The sequence below is a fragment of the Euprymna scolopes genome, chromosome 6, assembly GCF_053919585.1.
Source record: "Euprymna scolopes isolate OS-2025 chromosome 6, ASM5391958v1, whole genome shotgun sequence".
In the NCBI taxonomy this organism is placed as follows: domain Eukaryota; kingdom Metazoa; phylum Mollusca; class Cephalopoda; order Sepiida; family Sepiolidae; genus Euprymna; species Euprymna scolopes.
Window position 1 is genome coordinate 91,979,279 of NC_136487.1, and position 21,231 is coordinate 92,000,509.

The window sequence follows — 21,231 nt, forward strand, 5'->3', positions numbered from 1 at the left end:
CCCCACGACGTGAACACCCTCGACAGACCCGACAAGCTACAAAATCCCACCCCCACACTGTAGAGATCCCTAGATGTAAAAGATCTTTCTACTCCAGTAGTTTCTTCCCCAGAACTGCTAGACTTTGGAATTCCATTCCAGGTCACTGCTTCCCCAACTGTACTGACATGCATAAGTTCAAGTGCAACGTGAACCAACATCTCGCTGCCCTAATCCCTACATAGTACCCCAGTAGATGTTCCCCTGATAGTAGCCCCCTACATTAAAGTGGCAATGTGTCTTGTTTGGGGTGAAAATGTAATAAAAAAAAAAAAAAAAAAAAAAAAAAGTACATAACAATTTAGCTACACAGAATCTTCTATATTTCATCCTCTTAGAGAGTTCTCAGGGTATGCAATGTGGAATATTGTGTGTAGCTTAATTGCTATATATTTTCATAACTATACTTGAATATTGGGTGTTATTGAAGTAAATATTGAAAACCGATACATAATATATATATTAGTGTGAACACTGGTGAAAGCTAATCTTTTTTTCTTCATTTTTGATGTAGAGTGTAAAATTTCAAAATATAATCAACACCATATGTATACTTTCATGCATTTCTATTTCTGCTTTTATTACAGAAAACATTACTGCAATCATATTCGGGATACTTTGGGGATTTGCAGTTGTCATTATCATTTTTTTATTATATAAGCTCTACGGAAAAGGTTTGTTCTTCATTCTCTACATAAATATTTTGATGTTTTTTAATAGAATAATTATTTTGTTTGAAACTAAAAGTGGTTTGTAAACTTTGTATGCATGTTATTCTAAACCAAACTTATGAAATTGTCGCAGAAGTATGGAGAAATGATCATGTTGCATATTCCTTGATTGTAATATATTTTTAAATTCAAAATTAAAGATACTTCTCTAGGTGCAGTCGTTTATTCTGGATGATTAATGGGGATAACTTCATAGACATCTCTATGGGGAATGGATTTGCAGAATAATGGAGATTTTTGGTGTGTCCAAATGATAAATTGCAGCTTTGGTTTTTGTTCAGCTTCTAGTGATGCACTTTAGCAGATAAGTCTCCAGATGCACACATGTATCCTGCTGTTACCTCCATACACATTGTTGTCAGTCACGTGACTATTTTTCTCTCTTTTAGGAGTTTTTGTGCTAGAAAGTGGATGATGCCAGAACAAAGATTTTTCAATGGTCTGTGTCTAAAAGAGAGTCAAATGTAACAGCATTCAAAGCTAACTGGTTTATTCAAACATGTTAATATTGTCATACTTAAATGAATGGCATGGAACTTCTATTTTGATTTGATTGTAGAGATATTTATATTCAATCCAGTTGTAACCAAAGATGTTTATAATTCTCTGCAGGTGATGTGTAGGTTGACCTTTATTTGATTTATGTTTTAATGTGTTCCATTGGTTTCATCATTTTGATGGGCATCCACTTCTCGGCAGAATAGCAGTCACATTGAATCTCATTGAATCTCCTCTATTTATAAATTATTTCCCTTCATTCGATGAATGGATCTGTAGCCTTTGAACTTTTAATGTTCACTGGAAAATATTAACAAATTTTTAAATGTCTATATTCAAGTTCTTTCAGTCACTATGATATTATGACAATTGTTTTGTAGATGTTTTGCTGGTGCATTTGTTGTGTTATTCCATTGTTGAAATCCATCACAAATGACATTACAAATCTTTTGTTTGTTCGAAGTAAAGATAGAACCAACACATGCATTCAATTAAGATAAAATTAACAAAACCTGAAGGCATAGTTAACATTTTGCTATATCTCTATCTATATAAATATGTGTATCTATCTATTATATATATATAAAAGTGAAAGCGTCTGTGTGTGTGTCTGTGTGTGTACATTTTCCTATGCAATAACTCTGTCAATTTTCAGTCTACAGACTCGAAATTTGATATACAGGGTACTGAGATTTGGGAAAATCTTTGTAATCCATTTCCGGCCAAAAATTTTAAGGGGTCAAAGTTCAACGATTTGACCTTTGAGAATTCTACCAAACTCCTCTGCCAATTTTGGGTCTAAACACTTGAAATTTTAGATATAGTTTCCTTGGACATGGATCTAACTTAATAACTTGATTTGAACCTTAAGCAATAAATGTTAAGGGGTCATAATAGGGGTCAAAGTTAAAAAAATTGATGCTTGTTTTTTTCTTTTTTTTTTTTTTTTTGCTCAACATACACCTCCAAACCTCCGGGCAATGCCAGGCTGAAATGCTAGTATATCTATAAACGTAAAAGTGTGTGTGTGTGTGTGTGTGTGTGTATGTGTGTGTGTGTATACATTTCCCTACGCAATAGCTCTGTCAGTTTTCAGTCTACAAACTCAAAATTTGATATACAGAGTACTGAGATTTGGGAAAATCTTTGTAATCCATTTTCGGCCAGAAATTTGGCTGTTAAAGGGTCAAAATTCAACAATTTGACCTTTGAGAACTCTACCAAACTCCTCCACCAATTATGAGTATAAACACTTGAAATTTTAGATATAGGTTCCTTGGACATGGATCTAACTTAATAACTTGATTTGAGCCCAAAACAATAAATGTTAAGAGGTCATAATAGGGGTCAAATTAAAAAAAGTTTGACCTCTGCAGTCTCTACCAAATTACTCAGACAATTTCTGGTCTAAACATTTGAAATTTTACATAAATGGTATTCAGAGATAGGGCAGGCTTTTTAATCCGTTTGGGTTGAAAATTTGAGCTACCAATATATAAATGTATGTTTGCATGTCTGCCTAAAACTTTCGACAGAGACGACGGATTTTTACAAGATCAGTATCGTTTTAAAGTTCGACCCTTCAGACCACAAATACCGAAAAGTTGGCTAAATTAATTTCTTCACCCTCAACTGGGCACTTTTCTATAGGGAGTGGTCTCTTTGTTCGCCGATATTTTCAAAAGTCATCCCCTCTTTTCTATTGTCTAGCCATAATTTAAACCTACGTCACTTCCTCCTTCGCGGTACAGGTTCGAGCCTGCCTTCCTACTACCACGTTTTTTTTTTTTTTTGAAATGCTAGTATCTTTATATTTTTGTATGTGCAGGATGCACTCATAAACTATTAAATCAGTCATTATGAATTTTCGAACATTGCTGCTAGGTGTAAAAGATTCAAATAAAGTAATCTATTCAAATTCTTTAAATTTCTAAACATGCGATAATCTGTTGGTTCAGTGTCTGGAAAATATGGTGAGTGATTCATAATTCCCCAGCGGTAGTATTATAGGATATCTATCATATTTTGTTTTATCCTTTGTTTTTTTGTGTTTTTTACTATATACACAGTAATTGAAAAGACTGTAGTGCATTATTTATTTAAATAACAGTAAACCGTTTTGATAGTAATATTGTTGTGATTAAAGTGAAAAAGGTTTTGCATATATCTCTCAAATAATACCCATCCCAAAATGGTAAATTTAATTCCGGAAGCAGAGCAGTTGTGCAACATTTTGTGTCCCCATATAAAGATTAAAATCAAGATATAACCATACTAAACCTTAGGTTTAGAATCCTTATTTCAATGTTTATTAAAATCCATTGCATGATTTTGATTCTAAGTTTAAGGACTCTCAAGAAGAAATTGAAATTCGGGTAATCATGTTTAATAAGTGTCTAATTCATTTGGAATCTGAAATACTCCAAAGATACTGAACTTTGGGGAATATTTATTGCTTGATGCTTAATACCTATTGATAAGATTTCACAAAAATTTGGATTTTCACAAAGGGCTTCTATTCTCTGCATGACCCCTCTGCATAAAACTAAATTAGTTTATATATATATATATATATATATATATATATATATAACTCATATTACCTACCCTTATGCCTACCAAATGTTTAAAATTCATAATGATTGGTTCACCACTACCACCACCACCACCACCACCACCACCATCATGTCTACCATACGTGCTAGCATATGTTCAATGACTTTTAGAAATTGACTTCCAAATTAGTCTAGCAAAACCTTTATCTATATATATCTGTCTCTCAAATAATATATTGATTTTTAAAAAATAGATATAACTTCTATCAAATCGTAAGTGGATTTGATTTTTAAATACAAAAATCAATTTCAAAAGAATGATTTTTATAAAACTGATTTGTTTGCTATGGATTAATTTATAAAGTAATTTTAAATTGTTCCTGTTGTATTTTGAACAAATATAAATTTATACATTAATATTTTATTTTACAGGCAAACTTTGTTTTAGTAAAAAGCTGAATTCTGTGAAAGGTAGGTTTTAAAAATGATGTATCTTACAAATACCTAAATTATAAAATATACAACCAAAATAATTTTTTTATTTTGTTTTGTTTATAGTTGAATATATTTATAAACTTTTTTATAAAATAAAAAAAAGTCATATGAAAAGCTTATAGTTGATTTCAAAACAAGATGTCATTCCATCAAGATTCACATGAATACAATTTGTCAATTTGTTTTGAAGAAATATAAATTTGTAAATAAATATTTTATATTGAGATCAATTTTTCTTACAGTAGAAGCATCAGTAGGATGAAAAGTTTTAAAATCTGTTAAGAAACATTATAATAAAATGCAGGAGTTTTTTTGTTGTTTTTTTTTTTCAAATAACTGAATTATTATTTTAATCCAAATTTTTATCTCTGAGAGCGATCTTAACGATAGTACAGAGTTGAATGATAAAATTGTTGCCCTAAAAAAAATGTTACAGCTTTATTTTAAAGTTTTTATTGAAAACCTCCATTCAGGTAACTTGATTATGTTGTAGAGCTGACATCTATTCCATCTAGCTGCCTTCAGCCTCAATACAGGTCCGGAACTGGGAGCATGCCTTTTCCACAAGCACTGGCGGGAGCTCGGTGGTTGGCAGCGATCAGGCTAGCTTTGGTCTTGTGGGAGGTCATGTTGGTGATGTTCTTGACGTATGACCAAACAAAGTAGTCCAGCAGGTTCAGATCGGGAGAGAAATAGGGCCAGTGAGAGAAGGGTACAAAGTCGTAGCACTCTTTCTGAAGTCAAGCTTGAGTCTCTTTGGACTTGTGGGCCAGCGTCGAGTACTGTTGCCACACCCAGGATCTGCCAGTGGCCACCTGATTGCACCAAGGGATCACCATACTCTTCAGCAGATGGTGTTAACTTTTAAGGCAACTTCGAAGATGTGTGGTGGCATGATGTGACCCTCACTTGAAATCAAACCACAGACCATAACATTGGCTGGAAACTTTGTTTTCATCACCCTGGGCATGCCCTCAACAATTGAACTGTCTGGATTTGCATTTTGAGGGTGCTGATAATGGTCCTGTTGTCATAACTTGAATCGGTAAAGAGCATGAGTTGTACATCAGCACATCTCAGATCTCACTCATTCAACATTGTGTCACTTTCAGACTTGATAGAAGGCTTATTGCTCTTTGGATTTGTACACAACTAGCCAACTAGTAGATTGTCTGCAACAAAAAAAGAAAACCGGTTTCCATCAAACAGAAATATAATTATGTCATTATTTCTTGGGCAACAATTTTATCGTTCCACCCTATGCAGACAATTTTTTCCATTGTCAAGATCTTACAGTGGAGCTGAAGATCGCAGATTTCTTCCAATCTTATTGAAGAAACTGTTTTTTAATATCTGATAGTCAAAGTGAAAACTGTTTTTTAATATCTGATAGTCAAAGTGAAAACTGTTTTTTAATATCTGATAGTCAAAGTGAAAACTGTTTTTTAATATCTGATAGTCAAAGTGAAAACTGTTTTTTAATATCTGATAGTCAAAGTGAAATGCATTGATACATGTGTACAAATATTGCGATCAATTTTGCTATAGTAGAAGCATCAGTATAATGAGACATTTGAAAATCTGTTAAAAAAAAAAACAGATAATATGATGCAGGATTTTTTTCAAATAAATGAATTATTTAAAAACAAACAGTTTTTTCAACAAGAATGGAAGAAATTGGTGATCTTCAGTTATGCTGTATTTTGACAATGAAAAAAAATTGGAGCCGAAAATTTGGATTAAAAAGAAATAATTCATTTATTTGAAAAACCCTGCATTGTGTTATCTGGTTTCTTAACAGATTTTCAAATTTAATTTTTTATATTTTCCAAATAAACCATAGGTAAAAAAAATATGAGAAATTGTTTAAGAGATGAGCCTTAAAATCATATCTTTTTTTTTTTTATTACATTTTCACCTCAAACAAGGCACATTGCCACTTTGGTGTAGGGGGCTACTATCAGGGGCAACAACTACTGGGGTACTATGTAGGGATTTGGGCAGCAAGATGTTGGGGGTAATATGTAGGGATTTGGGCAGCAAGATGTTGGTTCACATTGCACTTGAACTTCTGCACATCAGTACAGTTGGGGAAGCAGGGACCTGGAATGGAATTCCAAAGTCTAGCGGTTCTGGGGAAGAAACTACTGGAGTAGAAAGATCTTTTACATCTAGGGATCTCTACAGTGTGGGGGTGGGATTTAGCAGCGTATCGGGTTTGTCGAGGGTGTTCACGTCGTGGGGGCACAAGTGCTTGCAGTTCGTCAGAGCATTCACCATTAAAATGCTTGTAGAACAGGCAGAGGGATACAATGTTTTGTCGATAGGACAGAGGCTGAAGCTTAGATGCCAGTTCAAGGCTTATCAGATTTGCGACTCTCTTTTGAACCTTGTCAAGAAGTGAGAGACTAGTAGCCGATGCACCAGTCCAAATATGACAGCAATACTCCCTACATGGGCGAATGGTGGCCTTATAGAGGTACAGGATACTTTCGGGTGTTAGCAGTTTTCTAGCACGGTAAAGAGAGCCCACCTTCCTTGCAGCGGCCCTGGCAATGCCCTCGATGTAATTGTTCCAACTCATGTTTCCTGTGAACGTTAGGTCAAGGAGCTTAAAAGACGTACTCTCAGATAAAGAGTCGTTGGCCATTGCTATAGGTGGTAGAGAAGGTTTTTTGTAATTATTGAATGAAACTAGTTTAGTCTTGGCGGCATTGAACGTGACCATCCATTTTTGTCCCCATTTCACTACAGATTGGAGGTCATCCTCTAGTGTTTCTGCCATTTCTTTAGATATGTGTTCATTTGTTTTCCTGTTGTGCCTGTTATAGAGTGTGGTGTCATCAGCATATATACCCATCTCAGAGGCAGTTTTGTCGGGGAGGTCATTTATGAATATGAGGAACAGTAGAGGTTCAAGGATAGACCCCTGGGGCACTCCCGCATTTATATCATATTGTTTAGATGTACGACCGCCGAGGACAACCTAGATTTTTCTCTTATCTAAGAAGGATTTAATTATGTGAAGTATTCTACCAGTGATACCGTATGATCTAATCTTCCTGAGGAGACCCTCATGCCATACCCTGTCAAAAGCCTTAGATATATCTAGAGCTACTGCTCTGCCCTCCCCCGCTTTGTCCAGTGAATGGTATATACGTTCAGAGATTACAGTTAGGATGTCTGCTTAACATTACTTAAGTTAAAGTATACTACTAAAAAATGAAAGCAAAAAGAAAACAATTATTCTTGTTCCTTAAATATTCATTTTTTTCTCTTCAATTGTTTCTTAAAATAACATTAAGAAAATATTTTAGAGTGTATATATTATTTTTGTTAATTTTTTTTTAATATTATATGTAATTTTAATTATTACTAGTAAGACCTTTGTATGACTTGATAAATAATTGAATGACAAATCATTTCCTTTTTAATTGATTGAATAAACCTTTTTTTATTCATAGATAATTCCATAAATAATGGTGAGGAGATCCTAATAGAAGGTACATTTCTTCTTCCTTGTTTTTTGTCTCTTTTCTTGTCTTGGATGTGATATGCAATTTTATTACTATCAAGACCTGTGTAAATTTTGTTAGTAATTACAGCAAATAGTGTTTAATAAATAATTCAATGATAAATAAATCTCTCTTCAATTTATTGAATAAAACTAAATAATACATATTATTTGGATTCTTTTGATTACTGTTCTCATCTTGAGTGTTATTTTCACAAAATTTTCATCAATGTAACCTCCAATCTTCTTCAGGTTTATCTTGTTGAACTCTTTTGTCTGTTGCCTTTTTCTGTCAAACTCTGGGATCTGCATGAAATTTCTAATAGAACCCTTTATTTAACCCAGGAGGGTAGCATGCTCTCATTCCATCATCCATGACTGGGTAGAAGTCGTAAGTAATTCACAATTATATTTTTGATTGCCAACGCTGAGGATTGAACCTTAAACCGTTAGAAGAATGTAAAATCCAACTGAATTTCACTAAGTTCTCTAACCACTGCACCATGGGTCTTTGAGAACAGTAGTCCAAAGAATCCAAATTATATAAATAACCAATTTTCATCTAAAAAAATTCAGAAGTAATAATTTAATATTTTAAATTTAAATTCTTTAAACAATTATTTTTTCTATTCTTTTTTTGCGGTTAAATTAGAAACTTCAGAAGTGGAAGCAAGTTCAAATGGTACAGTATTTCTTTCTTTTTTTTTAAGTGTTCTTCTATAATATATATTACCATATTTACTTTTCATTAACCAAAATTTCAAACAGTTATTCTAAACTGATAACTTTATGTTAAGAAATAATCATCTTCTATTGAAATTATTGCACGTATAATTATTATAATATTCTTTATATATATATATATATATATATATATATATATATATATATATATATATATATATATATTTAGTAATGTGATTGATAATTTATAATTTAAAAATCAAATTATAATTAAATTAAAAATCCGTTTCATACATCGGCCTTACTTTTAATGCTAGGTTTATTTATGGTGTCTTTTAAATTTAAAAAAGGAACCCTTCACAATTTGCTGACGAGGAGACCTTGTTTATTAGAAAACTATATGTAATAATTATTGTCCGTAACTTGATGTCTACCACAATAAAAACACTGTTTTCCGAAACGATCATACAAATAATTGATTTTGTTGTTGTTCCTTCTTATGAAATGGATTTTTAATTTAATTATAATTTGATTTTTAAATTATAAATTATCAATCACATTACTAAATATTAAATTAGCTCTAGGATATTTACCTATCGAGCTTATTATATATCTAAATTACAACGAGCACATTTTTTTTTTTTTCCTGTATTTTAATTAAACTAGTAATTTCACTATTACATTAAAATACACTCAGCTCTTTAGACTATTGTTCTAATCTCCTTTAAATATATATATATATATATATATATATATATATATATATATATATATATATATATATATATATAAGGTTGTCCGGAAAATAATGGCCATTTCAGGAAGTCTGTTTTGAAATTGGATTTTATCATAGGATTTTTATTATATTTCAGGTAAACATCAACATACTTACAAAACTGTTTAAACGTTGTCTTAAGGAGAATTGCTTCCCATCACCCTGAAAAATCTCATCAGTATGCCCTGTATTTAACAATTCAGGTGATCGTTCATCCCCCCTCTCAGTACAGGCCAATAAGTCTCCTGTGTGTCATGAGTAAGTTGCTGGAATCTGTGTTAAACAGAGAATCAACCATCTCAGCAAAAATAACCTTCTTAGTGACACACAATATGGTTTCCGTTATGCTAGATCTACAGCAGATGTGCTTACAGTTATATCTCGTAGGATTAGCGAATCTCTCGACAGAGGCAACCTTTCTAGGGCAATTGCTCTTGACATATCAAAGGCCTTTGATAGGGTATGGCATAAAGGTTTACTTCACAAGATCTCCAGCTATGGTATAGCTGGAAATGTCTTCTCAGTTATTAAATTATTTCTCTCTGATAGGTTCATAAGAGTAGTAGTTGGTGGGCAAAAATCAGAAGCTCACAGTATAAATGCTGGAGTCCCTCAGGGGTCCATCCTGGGCCCAACTCTTTTCCTGATCTACATTAATGATCTTCCAAATCACATCCTTACATCATTCGTAGACATTTTTGCTGACAACGCTACCATCTATGGTAGCACATCTAAGACCATAAACGACCAAGTTCTCTCCGATTCTCTCTCCTCTGATCTTGATCACGTTGTACAATGGGGAAAGGAGTGGCTAGTTACTTTTAATGCATCTAAAACCAAGCTTCTATCTTTACATCATCAACGTTCTGATCCCCATCTGGCATCAATTAAAATGAATGGCTCTCGTCTTGGGGAGGCCTCGTTTTGACAGGCTTCTGGGCTTGACCTTTACTCCTGATCTTAAATGGAACACGTACATCAAATCTGTTGCCAAGGCCGCTGGAAAAATGGTCGGATCCTTCTATCGATCCAGTAAATATCTCACTGCTGATGCAATTCTCTATCTATATAAGAGCCAGATACGTCCAAGGATGGAATACTGTTGCCACATCTGGGCAGGAGCTGCTAGAAAAGACTTGTCCTGCCTTGATAGAGTTCAAAATAGACTTCGTGGCCTGGTGGGAGATGTCCTTTTCTCTTTGCTGCAACCTCTCTCTCACAGAAGAGATGTTGCGAGTTTGTCTCTGCTTTATCGTTATTTTCATGGAAAGTGTTCGACTGAGCTTCAATCTATGGTCCCCCCTCACCAAACTTTCACAAGAAACACTAGACCAGCTGAAAACATTATCAATAATTTTCCCCACTCTTTATCTGTGCCTTAACCTAAACATAGATTCCATGATCAAAGCTTCTTTCTTAGAACTGCACGCCTGTGGAATTGTCTTCCGTTTTCCTGCTTTCCAGCTGTCTATAATATGGTTGTCTTCAAGTCCAACGTGAACAAGTTTCTGATGAGCCGTTCCACTTAAGTTAACAAATTTACCGAACTTCCATTACTATCAATTACTATATTGTCCTTTTGACTACTAAGAGTGTACTCTTTAACCCTTATCCTTGAGTGGCCTATTGGCCTTGATAAGTGGTGACGCCTATGTAAAAAAAACAAAACAAAAAAAAAACATGATTATTGATTTATATGTGCTCTTTAATAATTTCTTACTTTTTTCTTTCAGAAAACGTTTTATGAGCGAATGAGCCCATAATTTGGAATATGAGAAAAGAAGACTTACGATTACTTTTCCTGCATGAGTTTAAGCTTGGTAACAATGCTTCTCAAACAACTGCAAATATCAATAGGGCATGGGGAGAAGGCATCACAAGTGATAGAACAGTACAAAGGTGGTTTAAAAAATTTCGTAGTGGTGATGTGAGCCTTAAAGATGGAGAAGGTAGAGGACGGCCATCTAATCTTGACAATGAAAATTTGAGACCCATTGTTGAGCAAAACCCACGGCAAAGTGTCAGGGAAATGGTTCGGGAACTTGGTGTCAGCAGTTCAACAGTGTCGGACCATCTGAAGCAAATTGGCAAGGTGAAAAAGCTCGACAAATGGGTCCCACATGAGCTCAATGAAAATCAACAAGCTCGACGTTTTGAAGTGTGTTCGATGCTCTTTTTGCGAAACATTAACGATCCATTTCTTGACCGAATAGTCACCTGTGACGAAAAGTGGATCCTTTATGATAATCGGAAACGATCAGGTCAATGGCTTTATTGTGATGAACCACCCAAACATTTTCCAAAGCCAAAGTTTCATCAACAGAAGATTATGCTGATTGTTTGGTGGTGTGCAATTGGTGTTATTCATTACAGCTTTCTGGATGCTAATCAGAGCATCACGGCAGAGGTTTACTGCAATCAACTCGAAGAAATGCATCATCATTTACAAAAATTGAGACCTGCATTAGTGAATAGGCGTGGTCCAATCCTGCTCCACGATAATGCACTGCAGAAACTCACAGACTTGGGATACGAAACTTTACCACATCCTCCTTATTCTCCAGATCTTTCACCCACGGACTACCATTTTTTCAAGCATTTAGCCGCTTTTTTAAGCAACAAAACTTTCAGATCTAATGCAGAGGTTGAATATTTTTTTCAAAGATTTCTTAGCATCTAAGCCAAAGAATTTTTATCAACGAGGCATAAATGATCTAGTTGATATATGGCAAAAATGCATGGCTGTTCAAGGATCATACTTTGATTAATTTCAATGTCTAGTGTCACCTATTTGATTAATAAATCCCTTTTCTCTAAAATTGGCCATTATTTTCCGGACAGCCTTAATATATTATATATATATATATATATATATATATATATATATATATATATATATATATATATATATATATATATATATATATATATAATATTCTTTATATATATATATATATATATATATATATAAGTATAAGCCTGAAGAATCCTAGAATGAATGAAACGTTGAATATTCAGTCTAGCTTAATCGCCATATCTATTTTATAAATTACTATATATATGTATATATATACATGCATCACTGCTTAGTGAGCTTACACGTTTATAATATTGTCACTTTCAGACATAATAGAAGGATCCTTAATCGTTCCACCCTATGCAGACAATTTTTTTCATTGTCAAGATCTTACAGTGGAGCTGAAGATCGCAGATTTCTTCCAATCTTATTGAAGAAACTGTTTTTTAATATTTGATAGTCAAAGTGAAATGCATTGATACATGTGTACAAATATTGCGATCAATTTTGCTATAGTAGAAGCATCAGTATAATGAGACATTTGAAAATCTGTTAAAAAAAAAACAGATAATATGATGCAGGATTTTTTTCAAATAAATGAATTATTTAAAAACAAACAGTTTTTTCAACAAGAATGGAAGAAATTGGTGATCTTCAGTTATGCTGTATTTTGACAATGAAAAAAAATTGGAGCCGAAAATTTGGATTAAAAAGAAATAATTCATTTATTTGAAAAACCCTGCATTGTGTTATCTGGTTTCTTAACAGATTTTCAAATTTAATTTTTTACATTTTCAAGATAAACCATAGGTAAAAAAAAAAATGAGAAATTGTTTAAGAGATGAGTCTTAAAATCATATCTTAACATTACTTAAGTTAAAGTATACTACTAAAAAATGAAAGCAAAAAGAAAACAATTACTCTTGTTCCTTAAATATTCATTTTTTTCTCTTCAATTGTTTCTTAAAATAACATTAAGAAAATATTTTAGAGTGTATATATTATTTTTGTTAATTTTTTTTTAATATTATATGTAATTTTAATTATTACTAGTAAGACCTTTGTATGACTTGATAAATAATTGAATGACAAATCATTTCCTTTTTAATTGATTGAATAAACCTTTTTTTATTCATAGATAATTCCATAAATAATGGTGAGGAGATCCTAATAGAAGGTACATTTCTTCTTCCTTGTTTTTTGTCTCTTTTCTTGTCTTGGATGTGATATGCAATTTTATTACTATCAAGACCTGTGTAAATTTTGTTAGTAATTACAGCAAATAGTGTTTAATAAATAATTCAATGATAAATAAATCTCTCTTCAATTTATTGAATAAAACTAAATAATACATATTATTTGGATTCTTTTGATTACTGTTCTCATCTTGAGTGTTATTTTCACAAAATTTTCATCAATGTAACCTCCAATCTTCTTCAGGTTTATCTTGTTGAACTCTTTTGTCTGTTGCCTTTTTCTGTCAAACTCTGGGATCTGCATGAAATTTCTAATAGAACCCTTTATTTAACCCAGGAGGGTAGCATGCTCTCATTCCATCATCCATGACTGGGTAGAAGTCGTAAGTAATTCACAATTATATTTTTGATTGCCAACGCTGAGGATTGAACCTTAAACCTTTAGAAGAATGTAAAACCCAACTGAATTTCACTAAGTTCTCTAACCACTGCACCATGGGTCTTTGAGAACAGTAGTCCAAAGAATCCAAATTATATAAATAACCAATTTTCATCTAAAAAAATTCAGAAGTAATAATTTAATATTTTAAATTTAAATTCTTTAAACAATTATTTTTTCTATTCTTTTTTTTCGGTTAAATTAGAAACTCCAGAAGTGGAAGCAGGTTCAAATGGTACAGTATTTCTTTCTTTTGTTAAGTGTTCTTCTATAACCAGGTGTACTTTTTATTAACCAAAATTTCAAACAGTTATTCTAAACTAATAACTTTATGTTTTGAAATTATTGCATATCTAATTATTATAATATTCTTTATATATATATGCATCACTGCTTACTGAACTTACGCATGCATAATTGTTGAAAAAATGTTTGACTTAGTAGCATTGAATATAACAATCCTTTTTTGGCTCCATTCTACTACAGACTGGAGGTCATTTTCTAGGCATTCAGCTATTGCCTTGGATGTTCATCAAGAATAGTATATTGTCATCAGCAAATGTATCCATTTCAGATGTGATTTCATTAGGGAATTCTAACATGACTTTGAGCATTTCTGTTTATTGCTTCACAACATACACCAACTGCTATTTTGCCTCTAGCCTATATCAAAAGCTTTCCCAAATCTACAAACGCAAACCACAGAGCAAAAAGCAGAAACAATGGTTTCTGACTAGATTAATGAGTGTTATATGATTGTGTGCCACAATACAAGTGTTTTGGTCATGCTGTAAGGTGATGAATATGTGTGTGTGATAAATTCAGTCAGGTTCACACTTGAATTACCATTTTGTTAATTTTGATGACTCCAAAATGTCAATCTAATCCAAATAAGATGAGTAAGTGTTAATTTATTGAAAACCAAGCAAGTAGTGCATTGTTGCCAGTTTGTGTTTCATCTGTTTTTTATACTTAAAATTTCTTGCATGTTATATGTAATTTTAATTATTACATACAAGACTTGTGTAAATTTTTTTTTGGGGGGGGGGGCAATCGAGGATAAGGGTTAATGAGTGTACAGTAGTCAATGGGAACATGTAGTAATCGTTAGAGAAATTTGATAAATTGGATTACTTAAGGGGCTGGCTCATCAAAAATTTGTTTACATTGGACTTGAAGACGACCATATTGTAGTCAGTTGGAAAGCAGGAAACAGAACAGAAGAGTTTCACAAGCATGCAGATCTAAGAAAGAATTTTTGTTCATGGAATCTACATTTAGGTTTAAGCACAGATAAAGAGTGGGGAAACTATTGATAATGGTTTCAGCTAGATGAGTGTTTTCGTGAAAGTCAGGCCTCGGGGGGACCATAGATTGGAGCTCAGACAAGCACTTGCCATGAAAATAACGATAAAGCAGAGACAGGTTCGCAATGTCTCTTCTGTGGGAAAGAAGTTGCAGGGAAGAGAAAAGGGTGTCCACTACTAGGCTACAAAGTCTACTTTGAACTCTGTCAAGACAAGATAAGATTCTTCTAGCAGCTCCTGCCCAGATGTAGCAACAGTTCTCCATCCTTGAATGTACTTGACTCTTATACAGGTAGAGAATTGTATCAGCAGTGAGATATCTACTGGAGCGGTAGAACGATCCTACTATTTTTCCAGCAACCTTGGCAACGGATTTGATGTACATGTTTCATCTCAGATCAGGAGTAAAGGTCAGACCTAGAAGTTTGTCAAAGTCTCCCCAAGACGAGAGCCATTCATTTTGATTGATACCAGACAGGGATCAGAGCGTTGGTGATGGAAAGATAGAAGCTTGGTTTTAGATGCATTAAAATTAACCAGCCACAGCTTTCCCCATTGCACCACGTGATCAAGATCAGAGGAGAGAGAATCAGAGAGAACTTGGTCGTTTACAGGCTTTCAAGTGTTTCCATAGATGGTAGTGTTGTCAGAATAAATATCTACAAATGATCTTAGGGTTTAATTTGGGAGATTATTGATTCCAGAAGCAATTAGAGAAAATAGTGTTTAATGAAAAATCAAATGATAAATCATTTCCTCTTTAATTGATTGAATAAAACTCTAAATATTTATCTAAGCATTTAAGATTTTAAATTAAAAAAAATTGTTCTAACTAAATTAGGAATGCTTACAATGTTTCTCATTGTTTGCACTATTCTTTCATGTAATGAACAAGTTGATTTTTTTATTGATCAAGTTCTTAAGCACTTGTTCTAAACTGGTAGGTTAAGATGTTTCAATATTTATCTTAGATTTTGCATGTTCATCAATCACAATTTATTTAAACATAATAAATACATTGGGGAATTTATTTCATTTTGAAATATCAGAGATCTTAATTACTTTTAGAAATGGAGAATATTACATCAATACTAAATAATAAATTAACAACAAATAAAGTGGATGCCATGACTGGAAATCAAAACAGATACTTTGAGTCTAAGCTTCTATGAACTGACCTATTTGAACTTTCTAAAAAATAAAGCTTGAAACATTTCCTTAACAAAATAATTATAGTTTTGGCTCATGCCAAAACATATCATAGATTATTTATGATTTATGTCATGTTTCAAAACATCAATACAAACATAAACAATAATAAAAAAAATGAATAAATAATTAGTTAATTATTATCAATAGTGTAGGAAATTATTTTAATAGCCCAAAACAATTGATTTTGCTTTAATTATGTGTTGGTGTTAAAAACAATTCAATACACTAAAAATAAATGGTCCGTATTTCTCATTGATTATAGTCTATTTATATTTTCTCTACAATACTTTATGAATTAAAATCACTCAGAATTATTTGTAGAAAGTTTGTGTGTATGTTTATCTAGAGAAAAGATGAACAAGCAATGGTTTATTGAAAAGCAAGGAAGTAGTACATAATTGCCAGCATGTATTTCATCCATTTTTTTACGTTTAATTTTTCTTGGATGTTATAGTTAATTTTTACATTATTACTAGTAAGACTTGTGCAAATGCCACTGATAATTAAATAGAATTTAATAAATAACTGAATAAGTCATTTCATTTTTAATTTATTAAATACAAATCAGCATCATCATCATCAGTTTAACGTTGGTTTTACATGCTGACATTTATTTGACCACTTTTAGACCATCGAACTTCCAAACTCTAGCCATGTCTTTATATATCCTGATTTCTCTTTATTCCATCCTTTTAATATGGTCATCCCATCAAATGCTCCTATTATGTACATACTGTCCAGATATAATCTTCCCCAGAGATAATCAGGTCTAAGTCTGTCTTTAATATGCACATTACACATTCGCCATACCATTCTCATATCATTTTTCTTTGTGCAACATGTCCTCAACTCTGGCCATGTACCACTTTCATAAATCATCATGCTCCATATACATGCTTTATAGATTCTTCTCTTCATCAACAGGAGTAATGCTCTGCTGATTAGTAATGACAGAAATATGCTGAGCTTACTCTGTTATGTTGTGAGTTATATATGACCATGTATATACAGTACTAAATAAAATATATATAGTTGAATCGTGGTGTATTTGATGTATAGGTATCACTACTAAATGTCTTTTGTGTTCTTAATCATAACAGACCATATGTATGTCTCTATGTATGTAACAGACTGTTGTCCTCATCCTAAATGTCTATTTTACAGACCGTGATTTATCTTATCTAGTGGTGTTGGTGTATGCGTGTCAGAACATAATACGAATGCACATACACATTGATGACATACCTGTTTCTGCTGTTGGCCACCTGTCTTTTGTCCCTTCCTGGGGTATTTGACAATCCTTTTTGGGGGAGCTGGAACCTATTGTAACAAAGACACTTCAAGACGGACCGAAGACGAATGATTGTTTTTTTATATATTCACTCCCAGGCATTTCATCACAGCAGAACTGGAGTTAATCTTGGCTTGTGGTTTCTCTGTCTCCATTCTGAGACCTCCTAGTCTCTCCCATGGGGGAGACTTTCTTAACCCATCTTGTTCATTCAACGTCTTCAATCCAACTCCAACTAAGCTTATGCAAACTAGAACATGTGACATATGACACATCACTTCCAGTGTGACCCTTCCTTTGTAGGTCAGCAAGGTGTTTTAGTGTGGCAGGACCCGTCAATCAATTTGGTTGGTCTTAATTTCGCGATCAGGTTGATATGTCGCTGCTTCGTCGATCTGTCGTGCTAGAAGGAAAGCAATTTCATGCACTCAAAAGAAAAAAACAACTCGGTGCTCTATTCTACTGATTAAATTCAAAATAAGATATACAAATATATAGTTATATACAATTGTCCGTAGTTCAATGTTGATTTTGACAGACTCTGCTGAGTCAAAATAGGTTAATTTCTCAGTATTGTAGTGGAATAATGCGGGAAGAGAGGGGTGTGGCGACTCTTCAACTGCGCTCGACTCTGCTCCAAACTTCAGCTCAACTGCTGGTTTCAACTCTGGGACCCGTTTATATACTCAGGGAAGGGGTGAGACTGGGGCCGTTTCCTGGACCAATCGTATCCAGTTACATCCCCCCCCCCGCCCCAGGGGAGGTTCTTTCTTCTCCGTGTGCACCTGTGGTTCTGCAAGCACTCTCATGCCCCAAAAAGGTCACTCCTGAGGTCGCGGGCATTATACTCAAACTATAAACATCCTTAGTCTCGAATCCTGAGTCATTCCATTTTCGGAGTACAATTTACAAAGAAAAATGATATTGTCAATGATTTTCATAACAATGAAAATCACAATCCAATCTTTCTCTAAGCAAGGTCTTTTGCCGTCGTCCGGGCACACAAATGATAATTAAAGAATAAAAAGAAATCATATCTGCCCAGCTTCTCCAGCATTTTGGGAGTCTTGACGTGGGAAGTCCAATCACCTTCTGGGACGGTCACGTCATACCAGTCTCCGTTCACATCTTCCGGTGCAAACTGACCAGGCCACAGAGTTTTACATGTTTGACAACCTGTCAAAACATGGCGATTCCAATCTCTGTTGTCCACTCAACTCTAGATAGATATTTATATAGACAGATAGATAGATAGATAACTAGATACTTTGATAGATACACAGATAATTAGATAAACAGATAGATAGACAGATAACAGAATTTACTGCTTCTGCCCAACCACTCTCTAACAACTCCATCCACTCCTAACTCTTGCAATCATGCTAGCATTTGCTTCACCATGCCCTCCAATTCTAAGTTAACAAAGCTTCTGAACACCCTAAATAGTGTATATATTTCCACATCTATTTTTTTTTTTTTTTTCATTTATTTTTTTTTCACTTCAAACAAGCTGCATTGTCACTTAATTGGGATCATGTCTTCAAGGGACTGTGGGGAGTTAAGCCACAGGATGTCTGTTTGTATTACATTTAAATTGCTGCATGTTGAGGAAAGCAGGGAAATAATTTCTAAATCTAACAGTTGTGGAAAGAAACTATTAGAGGAGAAGACTTTTTGGCATCTAAATTCTCTTCTGTTCTCATTATCTTACATTTCTTGCAAGAACCTGATTATGATTTCTCAACCTATCTGTAATTCTGCTGTAGTTAGTGTACTCAATGATTACAAGTAATAAAGAAAATTGAAATTTATCCAACTATCTTTACACAAATTGAGAAATTTTCTTTTCCGATACTACAACCACTGATTGTTGCTTTCGCCTTTGTATCATTCACTCTCAGATCTTGATTTTAAATAGCATTCCTCCAAGTCTTTAGCATAACAAGTAGACTTTTCCATCATTTCACATAATACGTCTTTCCCATTTTAACATTAAAGCTGTCACAAAATTTAATTTTTGTTTCAATTTCTTGGATGTGATTTTATTATTAGCAAGACTTGTGCAAAAAGAGTTCAGTAAATAATATAAGTTCAATAGATATTTGATCTGAATTAATAGAAACAATTCTTAATTGGTGAAACCCAAATCTAAATAATCCTCTATAAATTTTAATCACTTACAGATTTTTTTTCAGATGATTCTGGACATAACTGTGAGAAGAATCTGTCAAAATGTACTACTACTACTACTACTAGGCTTTAATAAATAATCAAAGGATAAATCTTTTTCTCTGTAATTGATTGAATCGAAACCTAAATAATCCTCTATAGATGAAAGATCATAAATTTCAATCACTAAAAGAGTTTTTTTTTTCTTTTTAGATAATCCAAAAAATAACAGTATGAGAGACCTGCCAGAAGGTACATTTATCCTTTCTTGTTTTTTTGTTTCTTTTCTTTTCTTGGATGTCTTATAAAATTATCTTCCCAACAAGACCCATGTAAATGTTGCTGGTAATTAAAGCAAATAGTTTAGTAAGTAATTGAATGATTAAATCATCTCCTCTTTAATGGATTGATAAAACTATAAATAATCATTTACACATTTAAAATCTTAAATTCTTCAAACAATGAATTTTTTCTATTCTTTTTTCAGTTAAATTAGAAGTACAAAGTGAGAAAAAGTAGACTAATTCACACATTCACTAAATATAATTGATAATTCACCACATTCACTAGACATATTGTTACTATATTACTACACCTCCCCCTGTAATGGAGAAGATTATCCCTGGGAAATTGTACCATGACCACAGAACAGATACAACACTAACAAAAACGAAAGAGAGAATGCCTTGTTTTTGTTTGTATATTCTCAAACTAAATTAGATTTAGTTACAAACAATAATTATAGATATGTTTATCAAGGCACAATTAAAATTTGTTTTCCAATGACACTGCCATACTGTTGAAATCGTTCTTATCTCCACAATAATCTATTTCGAATATCATATAATAGCAAAAATATGTCCGCTTCTTGTGAGCACATCCATATTTTTTTTTGAATTAGAAGGAACCTTTTTTTTTTTTCAAATCAACAATTTTACTTATAATAATAAACCAATGATAACTAATAAATGTTTTCTTAAACGATGCTGGGGCTCTGTCCGTGGGGCTTTAGAATACGCCGACTGCCCCCCTGCAGAGAGTAAAAGTCCCTCAATGAAGCCACCTGTTGGCCGTAGGTGGCATCCCGCAATGTCTAGGGAAAGGATCCTGGTGGCTGAGCAACTAATACCTAGGGAAAATAAAGGCAGACTCAGATATATCTATTCTACTTGGTTAATTCAAGGTAGATATACAAAATATGGTATACACTTATATACAATTGTTCAGTTGTTGATTTTTAACGAAACACTATTGAGTTCCAATTAGATTTAATTACTCTCAGTTTTGCGGTGGTGATGGACGGGAAGAGAGGGGTGGCGACGACTCTTCGATTAGTATTAGATCCATTCAAAACTTAGCTCCAACTACTGATTTTGGCACAGGGATTCGCTTATGTATGGAGGTATCGGGGTAGGTTCAGTTACTCCCTAGACCAATCGCCAGTAAGTACGTCATCTCAGGGGAATTCCCGATTCCCTGCATGCACCTGCGAATCTGTGAACGCTCTCAGTTGTGTTTCTCATGATCGG

The 21,231-nt window shown here is 33.3% G+C and overlaps 1 protein-coding gene across 5 annotated transcripts in view; it reads left to right on the top strand.

Moving 5' to 3' along the window:
* Positions 1–21,231, top strand: part of LOC145277785 (uncharacterized) — a 138,273-nt gene that overhangs the window by 93,895 nt on the left and 23,147 nt on the right. Inside the window, exons 6-12 of one of the 5 annotated variants that reach the window (XM_080129545.1) lie at positions 627–713; positions 4,256–4,294; positions 7,783–7,821; positions 8,485–8,514; positions 13,227–13,265; positions 13,929–13,958; positions 19,916–19,954. In XM_080129545.1, the coding sequence (XP_079985671.1) occupies positions 627–713; positions 4,256–4,294; positions 7,783–7,821; positions 8,485–8,514; positions 13,227–13,265; positions 13,929–13,958; positions 19,916–19,954 (303 nt within the window). The remainder of the gene's footprint in view (positions 1–626; positions 714–4,255; positions 4,295–7,782; positions 7,822–8,484; positions 8,515–13,226; positions 13,266–13,928; positions 13,959–19,915; positions 19,955–21,231) is intronic. The other 4 variants (XM_080129547.1, XM_080129546.1, XM_080129548.1 and 1 more) reach the window with 4 other exon arrangements.